This window comes from Hydra vulgaris, chromosome 07, assembly GCF_038396675.1.
Source record: "Hydra vulgaris chromosome 07, alternate assembly HydraT2T_AEP".
Taxonomy (NCBI): Eukaryota; Metazoa; Cnidaria; class Hydrozoa; order Anthoathecata; family Hydridae; genus Hydra; species Hydra vulgaris.
Window position 1 is genome coordinate 4,172,569 of NC_088926.1, and position 20,381 is coordinate 4,192,949.

Below are 20,381 nucleotides of genomic sequence, written 5' to 3' on the forward strand. Positions count from 1 at the left end.
CGCACCATTCTAAAAAAACCAATTGAACATAGTATACAAAGTATATAAGTAAAGTATATAAAGTTTATGACATAATATTAACCAAAAACAACAAATAAATAAGAAAATACATAAGTGCTTTTATGCTTATATTTTCACAAGATGAAACCGTCTCGTGTGCGGATACTTTGTGGTCACCCTGTATATATATATATATATATATATATATATATATATATATATATATATATATATATATATATATATATATATATATATATATATATATATATATATATATATATATATATATATATATATATATATATATATATATATATATATATATATAGGGTTAGGACTATTGTAATTGCAATTGTAAAAATATTGTAATATTACAGAAACAATTAAAAAATTTTGTTTTGGTATTGTATTGCTGTGATGAAAAACAATTACAATAAGTATTGTATTGTTTTTTCTAACAATACAATAAAATTCGAGAACTATTGTATTGTATTGTTTTGATGAAATAAAATTACAATAACTATTGTATTGTTTTGATGAAAACAATTACAATAACTATTGTAGTGTATTACTTTACATTAAAGTAGAAAAGCTAACGTATTTTAACGTATTTATATTCATATCTGACGAACTTACTAATATTTTTGCAATTTTTTATTTACGGATTTGCAATATATTGCAAATTTTATTTTTTACATATTTAGATTTCGCATCACCTATCTTGTTATGTATTTCTAAGCTTAAAATAGCCGCAAAATATTGCCATCTGATGATAGCCTTACTGTTATGAAAAATAAACATTCATAAATTATTTTATTCAGCCCTTTTCTTTTTTCCTCTTGATTTTAATGCTGCAAAGGAACTTAAAATATATATGAAAACTAAGTTTAGTAACACAAACAGTTAAACATAATAATTTTTCCTAAATAAAAATGTTAATGTCTTTTATTACAATAACAATATATTGTTATTGTATTGCAAAGACGAATTACAATATAATATTTATTGTTATTGTAGTGGGTCATTACAATACATTTTTTTTTCAGATATTGTTATTGTTTTATAAAGATGAATTGCAATACAATATTTATTGTTATTGTATTACAGAATTACAATAGTTATAAATCACAAGTATTGTTATTGTTTCTAAATTAAGTCAATACAATAACAATAATTATTGTTACTGTTATTGTTTTCATTACAATTACAATTGTCCTAACCCTATATATATATATATATATATATATATATATATATATATATATATATATATATATATATATATATATACAATTATATTTTTTAGTTTGTCTGACATTCAAAGTCATTGAAATTTTCGGTTTGAAATGGCTTGGATGCCCAGTTAATGAAACAAATTTTAATGCATTATTAAATGAACAATCACTGGAGTTTGTGGTCGACATCCAACAAACAGATACCTTTAACAACCAATCTCTATCTCAATCTTCAGGTTCTCATTCCGATCTTCAATCATCATGCTCCACGTCATTCAGCTTTCTTAATGACTTACAAAACAACGATATTTTTTCTGAAGATATTAATAGTCGCAAGCAAAGACGCCTTAATGATTTTTTTCCTGTTCTTTTTCCATCAACTCCATCAGCTCAAATCAATTTTGCAACCTCAATTGATGTTACCAAAAATTTCAACCATGTTCAACCATGCTCAACCATGTTCAACAGTATATTTATCTTCAAATACCAATCAGTTGATAGACACTTTAAATTCAAAACGAAAGGTATTTTCATATAAATGTAACTGCTGTACTTTTACAACTTTTAGGTATTGTTTGATGAAGAATCACTTACAAATTCATGGAAACAAAGCTTCTATTATTTGCGATATATGTTTTTCAAAGTTTAAGACACTTGATGGATTTCAAAAGCATACCGAGCAATGTTCAGCACTTGTAGAAAATAGTCTTGATGTTGAAATAATAGAAGAAGTAGAAGAATATCAAGTAACTGACAATTACTTAGGAGCATTAGCTTTGCATCTTCAGGGTAAGCACAGGTGTGCTCAATTCACTTTTTTTGCATCTAAAGGAAATGCTGTCAGTGCCAGACATTAATGTTTCTAAACTAAAATCTTGCTGTGAAATTTTATCATTTCAAAATTGTCGTGAAAAGTATTTTGTGAGAGTATTTAAAATTAGTTAAATCTGTTGGACTGAAGAAAAAAGGTTGTATTGTATCATTTTTAGACACATTGTCTTTTTTACTTCAATCTCCTGAGATTGCTAAATTTATTAATCATAAAATAAGTATAGCTATTTACTGTGATGACTGGCATCACAAATCCAATTGGAAAAGCTTGATCTAAACACACACACTGGGTAATGTATTTTCAAATTCTTCAGATTTCTGCACAATACCGTGGCAGAACATCAACAAAATTTCCTTTAGCATTTACAGGTAGCAAGATGGTGAAAGACAGTTCCTTCCTATGTGAGCTGTTAGTTCTTTTTTGATGTGATGTCAAAACGTATGGCAGGGATAGAGTTAACAGTATTAGGAGTTCCTAAAAGAATAACAGGTGGAGTTGTGTTGTTTTTCTGGCAATTCGTTAGCTGCAAATGCCATTGGTGGATTTAAAGAAGGCTTTAGCAGGAGAAATGCCATGTGCTGGGAGTGTGGATCAGTCTAGAGGGAGGAATTAGAAGTACACATGAGCAAATGTCTAATTGTGATTGTAAAAAACACTTAATTAGATTAAAAGAGTTAGATTCTGGACTAAGACCTAAAGATAGAATTAAGTGGTCAAAGTGTTATGGGATATCCTCGTCAAGTGTGCTTTTATTAATTTTAACTTTAAGAACATTCCATATACAGCATGTAAGGCAATGATAGCAAACACCACTGCACAATTTTTTAATTCAATAGGTGTGATTAAAACTGATATCTATTGTGAGGAGGATGAGTTAAAATATATGTCAGGAGCAATACAAAGTGCAAAAATTGATGGCATTTTATATAAAATTGGATCATTTATAACTGTTTTTGAAAATGACTAGCTTGTTTTCCATCAAATCACTAAAATAATATCAAAATCTAGAAAGGGACACTTTGAAACGATCAAGTTAAACACTGTGCATTTTAAGGTTTATTCCACCTGCAGATTGCCTGCATTTTCAAGGAATATTGTAGTCATCCTTGTATTTCCACTTGCTATTCCAAATTTATCTCTTACTAGTGTTTCAAATCAGCAAATACAATAAAATTGGTGGAATTTATTATCTTTAAGACTGTTCAAGATCATATTTTAAACCAATCTTCATTAAAGTTTTTAAAAAGAGTTTATATATACACTAAAAGCTAAATAATAATAAATATTGGGGAATATGAAAACTCTGTTTTATTTATTTTGTAATTATTAGATAATAATGGCTATAAAGAAATATAAAATCTTTTAATAGATTTAGATTTTAATAGATATTTTTTATATATAAAAATAATCCAACTAAAATTAGTTGTGCTAAATCTACTAACATGTTAAATAAGATACTAGTATGAATCTGGGATTATGAAACATTTTGTTGAGTAACTCTCTGGCTTTCAACTTTTTAATAAACTCAACTTAAAGTTTTACAGAAAAAAGTTGTATTGTTAAATGGTATAAACAATATTTTTTTTTCACTTATGTTAAACATAATATTGCTGTAAAAATATATAATATTTATATGTGATATTGCTGTAAAAAATATATAATATTTATATGTAATATTGCTGTAAAAAATATATAATATTTATATGTGATATTGCTTTAAAAAATGACTATTTTAATATTTTATAATGTTGTTATTTTACTTTTTAATGTTGAGATTTAAAAGTTCATGTTTATAAGGTTTTAAAATTAGGATATTTTTAGATGTCTAAAGTCAAACTTCCTCAATCGGATGTGGATCTTCTAATAACTTATTTTTCTAAGCCAATTACAGAATTGCTGAATGGAGCTAATAATGTTTATGTTATGAAAGAACTAAAAAATGCTCTATCAATTTCAGCATTAAAGGTGACTGGCAATGACCCATTTGGTAACAGAGTTCCTTTCGCAACTCAAGACTACTTTAAAAAACCTCTATCCTGAGTTCAAGGATGAATGGGTATGTTTTTTATAAGTAGTTTTCCACATTCTTTTTTCTTGTTGTAACTCTTTCATTTTATAAAAAATGTATTAATAATAATAAAATTTTTTGCTATTGATAATAATAACAAAAAAAACTGCTCAACCGAAATTGCTTACTGCTTAAAATAGTTTAATGTGTATGTAAATTGTTTAACGCTTAAGACAAGGCCTGAAATATCTTTTATACATTGTTTTCTGTCATTCACATTCACCAACTTAACTTGCGTTTATTAATAAACTTGTGTCTGACTTGTTGGTTTATAAAATAAAGCACACATCCAATGTAACAAATTATGTAGTCTCCATAGAATGTTTAGGAATTTTTCATCGATTTTGATTGGTTAATTTGTGAGGTTTCCACTGTGTTGGTAGTTTTTTTTGTTGAGCTTGTTTTGAACAAAACAATTGATTATGGAATTACAATGATTAGATTTGATGAAAAAAGGATAACTGTTTAATAATTGTATTTGGTTTAAACCTATGTTTTAGGAACCATTATTTCTGTATTTAGGAACCATTATTTGGGCAGATAAGCAATAATCTCCGTCAACAAGAACTCAAGATGAATGAAAGTTCCCGAAAATTTTTACAACTAGCTAGAGAGCATATTAGTTTAGCCATCAAAGATATTGCGACACTTGCTGAACCAGTTTTATCAATAATTGAAGCTGAGTTAGAGCTCAAGGTATTAACAGTTAGTTTGGCTATCAATAACTTCTTTTGCATCAATACAGAAAATAAATCTATTTTCTTTACATATCTTGATGCAGCCTTTGATTTGTACGGATATTTAACTTTTAAGATGGTTTCTTGGAAAATCCCAAGTAATTGGGCAAAACAAGATGGATAAGAAGGAAAAAAATTAAAAATGTTTATGTATTTTATATAAAATAAACATTTAATTAATAATTTTGGTAACCAAATATGAAACTTATACTTTATTTTGTTAGAAAGTTAGGTACAACCAAAAATAAAACACATTAATAAGATAACAAAGAAACTTTTTTTTTTTCATTATTCACCTCCTCAAGGCCGAGAAGGACACTACAGATGAGGAGGCTACTTAATAGTGGTTATAACCCTCTCTCAACTCTATAACTCTGAAACACGAACCTTGACGAACAAGGCTGCTGCGCGGAGAAGCAAGTTAAGTGCGGTACTACCAGGGACGTGGTGGGGATCGAACTAGGAACCTCTTGCTTATGAAGCGAGTGCTTTACCACTACACCATTACAGCATTTTAACTTATTTTTACTTACATGTGATAGCAAAAAAAGAACACCTTTGCTTTTTTTAGAAATAAATATTTTTTGCAGTTCCATTATGCTTGAAACAACATTCACATTATCACTAAAAAAAAAAAACTTCACATTATTTTATAATTAAATTTAATTAAAATTACTGACGAAAGTCCTGAAAATTTTAATAAACCATAACCTGTATGACCTTGTAAAATAATAAATATAGCTTTGAAGAAGAGATTTTTTATTGACTCCAAATTATATCTGTGTGTGTGTTTGTGTCTGTGTGTGTGATATTATTTATGCTTTTGTTTTAATAAATACCAATAGTTAATGATTATAAAAAGTTTAGAACCCTAAAAATAGTACCTGTGTCTGCAGATGTTACTGGTTTGGTTCCGGGGCGGAATGTGAAGGGTTCGGATCACTTTTTCAAGTTAATTTGCGGCCCTATTACTACAGGTCCACCCCCCCCCCCCCCCCGCAAAAAAAAAAAATGTTTACTCATATTGTGATTAAGGGCCTTTATAAACTTTGTGGGTCGAAGGCCAAATTATCTTTTGTACAAAATAATAATTACTGAATGTTATGAATATGTTAATGGTTTTTATACCATTATTATATTTATGTTGTTGTACAATATCTAAATAGTTGATATTGTCATCAACATAACTTTTGCTAAAATCTTCTATAAATTAGTATGAAAACATAACATAGATGCATAATAATATAATCAATGTGATAAATTTGATATAACATAAAACATAATTCAACAAAATAAAAGTAATGATACTTTATGGCCTTATGCCCTTATAGGTACTTAGATAGTTAGGTACAGTTAATATAAATTGAAATATTTAATATTTTGACAACAGCTTAGACATTAACGGTGATGAACTCTTTACTATTTCAAGTATGTCTTCAAATTCAATTTTGTCTAAAATTTCTTTTTCAACTGTCATAAGGAGAAATGCTTCCAAGTGTTCATTTCCAAGAGAAGAACGAAAACGATTTTTAATTATTTTCAATTTACTAAAAACACGCTCGCAATTTACTTGACTCACGGATAGTGTTAATACAAATTCTAAAACAGTAAAAAGATTAGCGTATAAAGGAGAATGCATACTGAGTGAATAAATTAGTTTGTAAACACACAAGAGACAAGAATCACGATTATGTCCATTATCATTTTCTCTCATAGACTTGTCACATCCTTAAAAAAAAATGAATTACCAATTAAGTTTTTAGTTATACTTGTTTATACACCTTGGTTTAAGTTACAACCTACCTAAATTGTTTTTTATTTTACCTGTCCTGATATCAGTGGGATGTTCATATAAATTATCATTAATCCCATCATCTTCTTCATGGCTATTGTCATCAATGCTATCATATATTATACGATTGGATTTGTTCAGCGGTTGTTTAACACTATTGTAAATACTTGAAAAATGTTTTAATTCAGCAATTAACAATGGATGGTCTACTGACGCTAAAGTAGACAATTTTTGTAACGCTGACTCTGGAAGATCATCTGACTTCAAATCCTTAAAATGTTTTGGTAAAAGATATTGCATGTCAACAATTAAACTTGTATTATTTATAAATCTCTCTGACAGGCTAGTTTTTAGTTGATCAATAATACACAGGAATACTTCAATCTTAAATTTTTATTTGGGATTTATTGGTGATTCATCGCTACATATTTCGTCAAACATTCGCTTTGTACGTCTTATTCTGTTTTGCTTAAACTCGGATTCGACAGTTATATCTTCAGGTAATTTAACAGTTGTTAACTTGGTATTCGTATGCGAACAAAATTTTTCTGATTCTGACATAACATCATCAAAATTAATTTTATCTATTTCTTTAATAGTTGTTTTGACCATTTCCCATGCAGCAAGGAGGTCTAAATTTTTAGTTTGTAAATAAGTTGACGAAAAACCAACAGTAATAAATATTTTTAAAAATACATGAGCTGTACATATGGTTTTAAAATTGCATAAATTTTCTATTAAAGACGAGGCCTCGGATGAAGACTTTGGATCAAATTTACTTGATGTGGTAACAAAGTTAAGAGCACTAAGAACAACTGGATAAAAACAGTCAGCACCACTGAAAACCCATTTTAATGCTTTTTCTCGTGACCACCATCGGGTTTCACCAATTTTTTGAAGTTTTCTTAATTTATTCTGACCAGTTCCTAGTTGTTCCTGTTGTTCTTTCCAAACATTCATTATTTTGTAAGAGTCTGAGAAGAATGTTGATAGACAATTCAGTAATCCAAATAGTTTAATAGCATCTTTATTATCACAAGTATCACAAATGCATAAATTCAAAATATGTGCATAACACCATATGTAAATACTGTTTTCATTTTCTTTTTTTATGTACGCATGAAGTCCATTGAAATCTCCTCGCATCTTAGCAGCACCATCAAAAGACTCACCAACAATGTTTTTAAAATTAATCGAATGGTCATCAAAACATTTTTTTAATAATTCATACATGCCTTTTCCAGAAGAATTTTTTACTTCTAATACAGCAAAGAGACGTTCCTTTACTTCAGATTTAAAAACATATCGTATACAAACAGCAGCTTGGGTCTGTAGACCCTATATCTTGTGTGCTGTCTACCTATGGAACAAAATATTTAAAATATGTATTATATACACATATAGAAAAAAAAATAATTTTCAAATAACATACTTGTATACTAAATTGTTTATCTCCCAATTCACCTTTAATTTTTCTTCTTATTAACTCTAATATAGCTAAGATAACTTTATTAACTGTATTCTTAGAGAGCATTGTTACTAAAGATCCTCTTCCTTTAGAATTATTAGAAATATTTTATTTGCGCTTTTTACTACTTTCAATTGCAACTGTCAAATAGTCCTTTAAAATTGAGATCGCTTGGCTGTAAACTTTAAGAGTTCTAAAAAGTTTCCTCTATTATAGTTAATATTCTCACAGTTAATATTATATAAAGATTCAGATGAACCTCTATAAGGGAGATTTTGTTTCCCCAAAAGCTTAACAATTTCAAAAACTTGCTCTAAAACATGAATACGTTCAAGTGCTTGTTTTTTTTTTAAATTCATCATATTTATATTCACAGAATTTTCAATATTGTAATTATTGGATGCTAAAATATATGCTTCCACAGCTAAACCATGAACTTGACTATTTTTATGTGATTCAATGGTGGCATATATATTTTTGAAATTTGTACATCCAGAGCAAAAATTACTAGCTGAAGAACTGAATACCATACAAATTGTGCAATAAACAGCTTCTACATAATTATTGCCTTTACATTTTACAGTCAACCATTTTCTTGGTATTAAATTACCTTTTAGGTCTGTTCGATTATATATTTTGTGAAGAGACCAAGCTACATTTTCTAAAAACTTAGGTTGACAAGGGTGAATTGTATTAACAAACTCCAATTTTTGAACCACGGTTAAATTTTTAGGATTTGTCGGAAATTTTAAATCAACTTAGTATAACCATAATTTTCCTACAAAAAAAATCTCATATAAATTTAATGGGTAAACTATCTAATTAAAATGGCAATAAGTCGATATACAAACCGAAATAAAATCAGAACCAGTTTTTCCAATACTGCTATTCATAATACCTGTCTCATCATCTATGATACTATTGATATTGATATTAGAACGTATAATAATATCTTCTACCTAATGCAATCAAACAATTAGAAACATAAGATTTTTGTATTTTATAGTCTACAAGACTACAACACAAATTTATTTAAAAGTATTAGTTTTTTTAAATATCTTTGTGTACATTTTTTTTTTATTTACATTTTATGTATTTTAATATGGTATATAAGGTACTTTAATACTTTGTACTCACACTAAAAAATGTAGGATTTTTCGTTTCATCAGATTCTATTACTAATTCCAAACATTTTTCATTGATGTTTAAGTTATTGAAATTATGCACAGTAGATGTACTAGTACATACAGGATCTGTAATGATAATTCCAATATAAGTTATTTTGCATAAGAAACATAAGTTTTTTTATTCTATAGTCTACAACACAATATTAAAATAAAAGTGTATAGCTAGGTTTTTTTTTAAAATACCTTTGTGTAAATTTTTTCTTTATTTACATTTAATATATTTTAATGTGGTAGGCAGTCTTGTTAAGAATACTTTTCAAAAATATTTGAATATAAATACAAATACTTTTTAAAAATATTCAAAATACTTAACAAATATATTTTTTTAGTTCAATAAATTGCATATTATAAATGTTATTTTTATTAATAATTATTAATATATAATATATAATTAACACTATATGCAAATGTATAGATATTTAAACTTATTTATAAATGTTTCAATGACTAAATATAATTCTTTAATAAGTATTAAGTACAAGTGTTCCGTATGCCATTGTAGAGAGGAGCAGATGGGGGTTTCAGTCATTTTGTTATGTGCTTGTGTTTTGGGAAACCTATTTATGAATTCTCATAAGTCAAAACTATTAACATTAAATAATAATACTTTAGAAACAAAATTTAAATTAGTATATTACGAAAAATTGGTAATTGGAATTTCGAGTTGAACATTAGAATAAAAAGTATTTAGAAATCTCGAATAAAAATACAAAACAATGTATTTTTTAAATATTAAAAAATACAAGGGTTGAAAGAATTTGAAAAGTATTTAAAATACAAAAGTATTTAAATACAAGTATTCGAATACTTAACAAGACTGGTGGTAGGTATATAATATACTTTAATACTTACACTTGAAAATATAGGAATATTTGTTTTTATTTCGAATTCCGATGTATCATCATTAAAGTTATCTAAAAATGTTAATGCAATATAAATTAAAATAGGTACTTAAGAACTTAAGGTACTTCATGTCTTCATATATATATATATTTATTATTTATATACATATACTATCTATAACATACCCACTCAGAATTGAATTATATAAACTTATAAACTTACCACTTCGTGTATTGATAGTTGAAAAAAATTGTAATTTCTTTTGTTTTGGATGACTTTCTGCTGCTTTCAGTTCGGCAATTCGTTTATCTCTAATTTTTTCCGCTCCTCCTTTACGATTAGTTTTAACTTTATTCATTTTTATTTTTTAGAATTGACTATTAGTCCGTAGTCGTATCTTATATTATACTCGTAAGGTTAATGCACCTATTGTACTTTCCAATAAATGTACGACGAACAGTATAGGTAATACTCAACAACAAATTATTATTAACTTAATAATTGTTCCGGCAGTTGTAGTCAGTTTCTTCCTGATATACACCACCACGGTACCACCTATCTACCACAACCCCACACACACACACACACACACACACACACACACACACACACACACACACACACACACACACTCACAATATATTGTTCGTATTTATTTATAGATTATAACGTAAATACGTTGCTATCCATGGCGTATATTGATATTATCATATAATTATGATATAATACCGATATCCTATAAGACGATAACGTTCGCAGAAACAAAATATTTTTGTTTGTTTTAAATTTTGATGTCTATTTATATTTTAATATTTTATACTATGTGTCTATGTGTTAACGGGAAACGGCCACGTCCAATATAACAATAATTTATATTATGTTATAAATTATAATAAAAGATAGTAAAAAAAAGTGCAAATATAAAATTATAGATGTCTTTGCTTGAGGCCCAAAACGTTTAAGCAGGTACCGGCCACTGTGCGATAGAATAGTGGCACACCGGGCCAGTCTGCTACTGTATATAATCCATATATTTTGATGAGGTTGTCTGCCTGTTTTCTTTTTTTCTTTTATTTATGAGTGATATCAATGGCAATTGTGACATTAGTAGCAATGGTAAAGTTATATCTTTTCGAAATATTTGTAAAGAACCAATAAAATGTTTATGATTTTATGTTATACCCTATTTTATGATGTGTTTTTTCAATGATAATCTTACCGATGATGTCTTTTAAAATCATTATAAATGACATTTTGAAGAGGTTTTTTTTCTTGTTATCTTTTGTATTTTGCAGTCTTTAATGGCATTGACATACGTTAGCAATGATAAGGTTGTATCTTTTCAAAATGATTATAAATGACTTCGTAAACTAAGATGCCTTTTTAAATTATTGTTCATTTTGTTTTGTAACCTTTAGTGGCAACAGCATTTAGTAGCATTTAAAGTTACATGTATCTTTTCAATACGAGTTTATATTCCATAAACTATTAAGGTGTCATTTGCTTATTATTCTTTTAATTTTATATCTTTAGTGGCATCGACACTTAGAAGTTATAGTAATGTTATATCTTTGCAAAATAATTATAAACAACTATTCAAATTAATATATATTATACCTTTTTAATATATATTTTCTCTTTATTTAGTGGCATCAAAATCAAGTAACAATGGTAAGGTTATACCTTTTTAAAATACTTACAAATGATCAATTAAATGAAAATATATTATAAAACACACATGATATAAATTGGTTATCTTTTTTCGTTTTGTAGTTTTGAGTGGTGTCAACATCTTGTACCCAATTTTAAGGTTATATATTATACATTTTTTAATTGCTTATAAATTGTATATGTAAACTTTAGACACTGTTGCAATTATTTTTTAATTTATTTTACTGATTTTATTACATTTCTATATGTTCACAACTAATACATACAATAATAATTTAACTGAACATACAATAATAATTTAACTGATCATAGTCAATTAAATTATTTATATAGTGATTATTATCTTAAAACGTTTTTGTTTTTGTTTTTTTATGTGCTCGTAAAAATAGTATCAGTATAATAAATATAACGCCAAATATAACGCATTTGCCGTTAGGTCATCTTCTCTTCAATATAACGCCAATATAACGCCAGAGTTGAGCAAATATAATGGATAAAACTAACGCCAAAATAACACCAATATAACGGCAATATAACGCCAATATAACGCTAATATAACGGATAACTGGCGTTATATTTGCTCAACTCTGGCGTTATATTTTTTTTTGTTATTTTGGCGTTAGTTTTTTTAGAGTAAAAGAGTTTTTAGACTGAAAGCTGTCTATAGACAGCTTTCAGTTTCACTTTTAGTTTCTATTTTCGCTGAAAGGCAATGGTTTTTTTTAAAGTTATATTCCTAATTTCTATTTTAAAAGTGATAATAATAGTAATATGGTATTAATAATAAATTTTAAAAAATTTTAAAATCAATTAAAACTTATTATTTACTAGCTACACACACCACTTATCACAATTTCACAACCACTTGCGCTACTAGAACTTCAAAAAAATTTTTTGTTACACAGGTGTTAAACTTCAACAATCTCCAATAATTGTAAACCAGTTGTTTTTTTTCATGTATTCTTTTAATATAGAATTACTTTAAATAAATTTATGAAAAAATTTCTTTTTCCATTAATAATTCAACCTTTAATTTTGACAAGACACGACATCGTATTGTGCAAGCTGCGCTTTATTTATTCATATAACAGTACTGTCTGTATGTCTAATACATTTTTCAATGAAGTATTATGGAGCAGACAGTTAAGAAAGCATCTTTAGTAACATAAGCGAGATCTCGTCTCGTTCTCGCTTCTCGTGAGAAACGAGAAATAGAAAATTCTCGCGAGAAGTAGAACGAGACTTAAATATTATATTATTTCCCAAATTAAAAATTATTATAATTTACAAAATGCTTAATAATTTGTTTTTTTAGTTAATTAATATTTTGACTCTTTAGTTTACCAGTGGAATTCAACTTGACACATATTGTTCATATTAAAAAGAAATATTCTTGCCTCATTTCAACGATAAAAAAAGTCACCAAGAAAAAACAAAATCTGGAGATATTTTCAAAAAACAAGTGACGATGCTGAATGCAAGGCGTGCAAAAAGTCTTTGAAAACAAAAGATCGAAACACAAGCGGACTTCATCGTCACTTCGAAAAAAAACACAGCCAAGATTACGTTGAGTGTTCTGAAAAAACTGACGACTCTCTTCTTCCTCTTCCTAAGAAGAAACAACGAACCATGGTCGAAACGCTTGAAACAAAGTCCAAATATGACAAAGACAATTCCATTCAAAAATAGTTTGACTCTGCAATGCTGGATTACTTTTGCACTGATCTGGCATCCTTTTCAGTAGTCGAAGGAAGAGGCCAGGCAAGAAACATGAAACTTGCAGTCAAATTGTCATAGCGCCTTGACCAATACTTGTGCAACAATCATACTTTGCAATGTGCAGTTCGAGACTCATTTGGAATGACTGCTGGAATGGATGATGCGTTGCAAACATGCAAAGATTTGGCTTTTTCAACTCACCAGTTCAAGGAATCAATTTTAGACAGTTACGCCAATCTGTTAATACAAGATGGAATAGTGAACTGGATTGCATGGTTTCTGTCCTACATCTAAAGAGTGCAATTATCAGCTTATGTGCAAATGAAGATATTTTTTCTTCAAAGACCATCAGTGCATCACAGTGGAAATCAATCGAGGGAGCAGTAGAAATTTTGGCACCACTTAAAGAAGCTACAGAAACGTGGTCGGCTGAGTCTATTCCAACAATTAACACTGTCGCCGATTCTCTTTATTTAATCCATGACAAAATTGATCAATTTATTGAGACGGATGGAAAAAATGGCTACGATGTCTTATATGCAAAAAACTTGAAAAGCTGCATTGAGAAAAGATTTCCTCTTTGTAACACTGGAAACTTATTCAGTGCTGCAGCAAACTTCTTAAATCCTGCTTTAAAGGGACTTCACTTGAAGCTCTTTAAAAAATTTCAAACAACAAAAGAATGGTTAGCCTCACAGGTTAAGGATAATGTTGAGTGCCAACCTGTTGCCAGAGTCCTTTCAGCAGATTTGTCCCCTAATTGAAAACTGAAGCGCAAGTTAAACGTCAGACTTGAAACACAAGAACCAACATCTGAACTGAATTCTATTTTGAGCGAAATTTGCCAGTATGAATATCTCCCTGATGAAAAAAAAGACTTTCCGATTCTTGATTGGTGGAAATTGCATTCAAATACATTGCCAGAACTCCCTTCATTTGCTAGACAAATTTTAGCTATTCCAGCAAGTTCAACTAAATCAGAGAGAGTTTTTAGCTCAGATGGAAATGTCGTCCGATCATCCAGACACAACTTACACCCAGAAAAAGTAGAACAAATTATCTTAATCAGAAAAAACATTGTCTTGTTGGAAAAGTTTGACAAAAAACTTCTGAATTAATATTTAAAAAAGTTGTTTACATTTGGCAAATGTCATTTGTGTCTATTTGTCAAAACCATGTTTACATTTTTTTTTTTTTACATGGATTTTAATAAATTTGTTTTCAAAAATTATTAAATTTCTCGTCTCGTTCTCGGTCTCACGAGATTTACTAACTTCTCGTCTCGGTCTCGTCTCGGTTTGAAAAAACCTAGTCTCACTCATGGTTAATCTTTAGCAAAGTTAACAAAAATTGCTATAGAGGGTAGGCTTTTAAAACCTCAGCAGAAATAGATGGTGCTGACGACAAACCATCGCAATTGTTTCGTCGCAATTATAAATAATTAGAGGTTGGTACATCAAGGTTGAGAGCAACTTTTGTTATCTTTATAAAAAAATTTAATTCATTCCTTATTAATAGCTTCCGTACATGATTAAGACAATCTTTCCGCAGCATGATGAACCAACAGAATATATCAACGATTGAAAACCAGAAGCCAGCCATACAATGTTAAATATGATTTAATTAAATATGATTCTTTGAAGTAATCGATGGGGATGTAAATGTAAACCATTTTGTTGTTTAAGGAAATCTACAACATATTAAACAGCCAGTTAAACACTGTTTACTCTTCTTTTTTAGATGTTTTAAATCGAAGTTGATTTCACTTCAGTTTTTTGTTAAGCACTTATTCTAGCAGGTTGGCATGAAATAAAAACTGTTAAAAACGAATTATCTTTTTTTATTTTTTGACTAAAAAATAAGGGAGTTCTAAAATTTAACGCGGGGGTTGCAGAGGGCATTTTTAAAGGGAATTCTTGACCTAGTGATATGATTGCAAAACATTAGTTATAAGTATCTACTTGTCAAAAATTTATTAGAAATGCAATAATTTTTCCGTCTCTACTGATACACACAAAACATAGATAAATCTCCAATAACAAGTTCAGACAAATGAAATGCTACAAACACTGTTTTAAATATTATAATATGTTACAAAAAAGATATAGTACTTTTTCATTCTCAAAATACTCTTGAAAAATCTTCTTACAATCTCGTTGAATTTTATTTAACAACCATAGCTCTTAGCTTTTCGCCGTGATTGACATTTTCTCAGACACAGCGAACCTTTTCAGTGTCTTGTTTAAGTTTTTATGCAATTCTTCATATGCTTGCTCAGATGTAAAACCGAGCGGGATTTTTTGTCTATCGAGATATTCCTTGAGATGGAACCTGATTATGTGAAATTTCATTCAAGAGAAATCTTCATTGCGAATACATTAAGAACATATTTTTTTAAACGCGAATTTTTAAAAGCGAATACATTAAGAACATATTTTCACAAACTTGTCTATTTTTTTTTGTAGGATATAGCGAGTTTCATCCCATAACAGCATTCAGCAACTAAATTAAACAAAAGTTAACCAAATACTAACTTGCTGAAAATAATAGTATTATCATGTTCGTGTCTCCTAATTTTATGTAGGCTGGTAGGTCAATAGTACCCTACCTGTACCAATTAAACTAAAAATATTCTTAGATGTGTTAAAAACAATTTAAAAAGCAATGAAACAACTTCTTTAAACTTCTCAGGGTTTCGATAAATTCCAAATATCAATTGGAGAATGAAGTATCATTTTGTCCAAAGATCAGTGACAATGTCCAAAGATCAGAGATATGCTTACCCCCCCCCCCCATACCCTTACCAGAATCTGAAAGTTCTAAAACATCTTAGAAATGAATGAACTTATTTTATTATTTTTAGGAGACGCAAATGTGATGCAAAATACAAAAATATTTCAAAATCCAACCTCCCTCCTCCCTCCTCCCCCTTCACCAAAAATTCCTTGATCCGTAACTGCTAAAGATCTTAAAACTTTAACACAGTTAGGTCCATCAAAACCACCACCATCATAGCCATGCCTGATGACCGTTTTCGTTTCAAGAAATTCTTTTAGATTTTTATCAGTGGAGAGGAGTTCAATAATTACACTAACATGGTGTTCATTAAGATGATATATATATATATATATATATATATATATATATATATATATATATATATATATATATATATATATATATATATATATATATTTATATATACGATTTTTATCAGTGGAGAGGAGTTCAATAATTACACTAACATGGTGTTCATTAAGATGATATATATATATATATATATATATATATATATATATATATATATATATATATATATATATGTATATATATATATATATATATTTATATATACGATTTTTATCAGTGGAGAGGAGTTCAATAATTACACTAACATGGTGTTCATTAAGATGATATATATATATATATATATATATATATATATATATATATATATATATATATATATATTTTAATTTAGGTGCTCCAAGAAGACCTTATGGTTTTGTCACAGAGCACCACGGAAGTGCATTTAACCAAGAAGTTCACGCTACCTTCCTTACCTTGACGCGAAAATTTGTCCAGAGCTCATTTTGAACCTCGATCTCCTGCTTCTATAGCAAGCGCTCTAACTACTGCGCCACGGTCGCACATTTTATTCACATATTTATTAACACATATTTATTAAACATTGCGCCACAGCCGCACAAAAGATATTCAGGTGGTGGAGTTATGTTGATAACTTCCTCAATCAATTTCATCCAACAGACATGGATTAGAAACATTTTAAAATATTGCATCTGTATACAAGGTTTGTTATCAAATTGGTATTTTTCAAACTCATGTGCTAGTGATCCAAAAGTCCTTTGAACTCCTTTTTTGTCCATTAGCCTATCACAATAGCAACACAAATATTTTTCACAGTGACTCTTTATTAAAGAAAATAACTTATAGGTTTTGCTTATTTAAAGTTTACATTGCATATAAAGTCAAGATATGGAAATAAGGTACTTACTGATAATCCTAGGATGACGTTGATCATTTTGAGGTCAGATGCCAAGGGAAACTTTGATTAATTAAGTTAAAGAAGTTAGAAAAGTGTTTTCAAATTGTGATGATTCTCTTCTATTTATAGATTCAAACTATGCCTAAAACAATCACTTTGCTGACCGCGGTGTACTTCCGGTTTCTTGCTTGAAAATTTAATACTGATGAGTCAAACATGTTATGACAATCTTTAGAGATCCCTGCACTTCATCAATACTAACACGTACAACAGAATTAAAAGTTTTGAATTAAGTTCAGTTACAAGCAAAGATAGATCATTAAAATAAAGAATATCTTTTTCAAGAAAGTTTGTACCGTTCTTGAGCTGACATTTTATCACATTATAAAACCTATTCAAGTAGCGTGACATGATCGTAACTTCAGCATAGGAGTTCTCTTGTATTCCAGATCATCCAACATCTTTTTTTATCTCCTTCATTATTCCTAACATTGCATAATTTGAAAGATCATGGCTTATTTTCAAATTTAACATTTTTTTCAAAGAATTAAGAAGTTTTTTCTCTTGTTACAAGTTTTATTTTTTTACTAGCATCAACAGCAGGTATTTCTTCTAGTGTACAAGTAATTAAAAAATATTTAAGGCGTGAACATTTTAAACAGTTTTTTTTGTTGTTGCAAGAATGACGAATACCGGGACCGATAGTTTGACAGCATTCTGAGCAAAATGATTTTCTTTTTTTAAACTTTTTCATATTCTACGTAGATAAATTCAGAAAGGTTCAGTTTACTACTACTTTTAGAACACTGTTCCAAGAAGCAATAGCTGTTGCCATCTTCTTGTTTAATTCCTCCCAATTTTTTTACCTTAATCACAACCATTTCCAAGCAAACTTTCTATGCTTGGTCCATGCATGGAATTCATTGGCTAATGACTGGTACCACTGCGCTGGTGATGCCGTTTATATTCCAATGGTTGGCCGTGTTTGTTTGCCGATCGTGTGCCGACTGTGCCGACCATGCTGATCTTCTTCCAGACTTAGGGGTCGTCCATAAATTACGTCACGCAGTTTTTGGCATTTTTTTACCCTCCCCCACCCCCTCGTAACGCATCCGTAAGACTTTATTGCCCTCCCCCCCCCCCCCTCCAGTATGATGCAACAATTTTGTACACGGGCGCCCCCGTCCCACCCCACCACCGCTAAAAAATTTGTTAAGTTTTTTAAGGAGTGGTTTAAAATTTTACAAAATATAAAACGATTTTAAATTGAATAATGTTTATTATTTTCTGAGCTTCTTTGAGCTAATTAATTAGTACTTTTCAGTCTGTTTAATGTTTTTTTTCACACCAATAGTTCTGCGTAAAAATGTATAAATTAATATCGCTATCCAAAACATGATACCAATTTTAAAAACCTATTCTTCCGATATATAATACATGCAATATGTTATATATATAATATATAATAAATAGTAATATATTATACATGCAAAAATATTATTTTATAAACACGATTTTCTTTTATCTAACGGCGTAGGCGTGGTCGAGTGGATTCTGCTTCCAGCTAGTCAACCAAATGTTCCAGGTTCAAATGTTCCAATGTTCGCTTCTCTGTATTTAAATTGTTTTTTTTTTTTTAGATAGCGCACAAAGATTGTTTTTTTGTTGCTGAACACTTTTGTGCACCAACTAAATAAAGTTCTGCCATTCGTATTTCCAATTCGTACTGCACATACAGCCATTGCACTCCACATACAGCCGTAACAGTCCGTTAACAGGCTGTAACTACTCCGTTAACAGAGTGTGCACATTGACTAAGTAAGATTTAGGCGTAGTTGGTTTTACAATCAACATGTAGATACATCAACTGAGGGTTTTGGTTTGGTCAGATACTCTTTTAATTATAAGAAAGTCTTCTCTGAAAAAAAAAATGTTGCGTCACAAAATCGAAACCCTCCCTCCCCCTTATAACAAATCGTCACTAAATCGCCGATGATAAAAACTTTTAAAATTAAATATATTTTATTTAATCTTAAAAGTAAGTAAATGCTTTTTGAAGATCCCTTATCATTTATTTATTTTACATATACTTTATGTTTTACTTGTTTTATATAAAATAAATACCATAATTTATATACATATATATATATATATATATATATATATATATATATATATATATATATATATATATATATATATATATATATATATATATATATATATATATGTAAAATATTGTCATAAGTTATACTATTTTATATAAATTACACTATCATAGGTTATACTATTTAATAATTAATATTGTCACATGGTACAACATTCGATAAATGTTATATTTCTACTAGGTATAACCTATGACTTGATAATGTTATACTAATAGTATGATTTGAGGATCTCAAATCGTTTATACTTGACATTATTTATTTTTTATTTATATCAATTATAGTATAAGTAAATGATATACATATATTTATATCATTTATTATATATTTATGTATTTATATAATTATATATATACATGAATACATAAATATTTATATTTATAGTAAAGCAGCACGCCTTTGGAAAGTTAAAACAGATTCCTGGCATAATCGACAATAAGTAAATTAATAAACAATGATTTTGTGGTAATTAAGTGGATCAGATCTAAATATCTTGTTTTAAATATAACAGTTGCTGTTCGAAAACATGAAAATGAGCAAGTAATACAGATGTTGAGAGGTCTATAAAGCTATGGCTAATGCAAGCTCCTGACAGAAACGGTGGTCGTTAAAAATGTGCCTTAAAAAATTTAGCTAAAAATGCTTCATGGTTTTT

At 28.6% G+C, this 20,381-nt stretch overlaps 1 protein-coding gene across 1 annotated transcript; it reads right to left on the reverse strand.

Moving 5' to 3' along the window:
* Positions 1–7,060: 7,060 nt before the first annotated feature.
* On the reverse strand, positions 7,061–7,900 carry LOC136082513 (zinc finger MYM-type protein 1-like). The gene has a single exon (XM_065801920.1). The coding sequence runs from the start codon at positions 7,898–7,900 to the stop codon at positions 7,061–7,063; it is 840 nt and encodes a 279-aa protein (XP_065657992.1).
* Between the last annotated feature and the right edge of the window lie 12,481 nt (positions 7,901–20,381).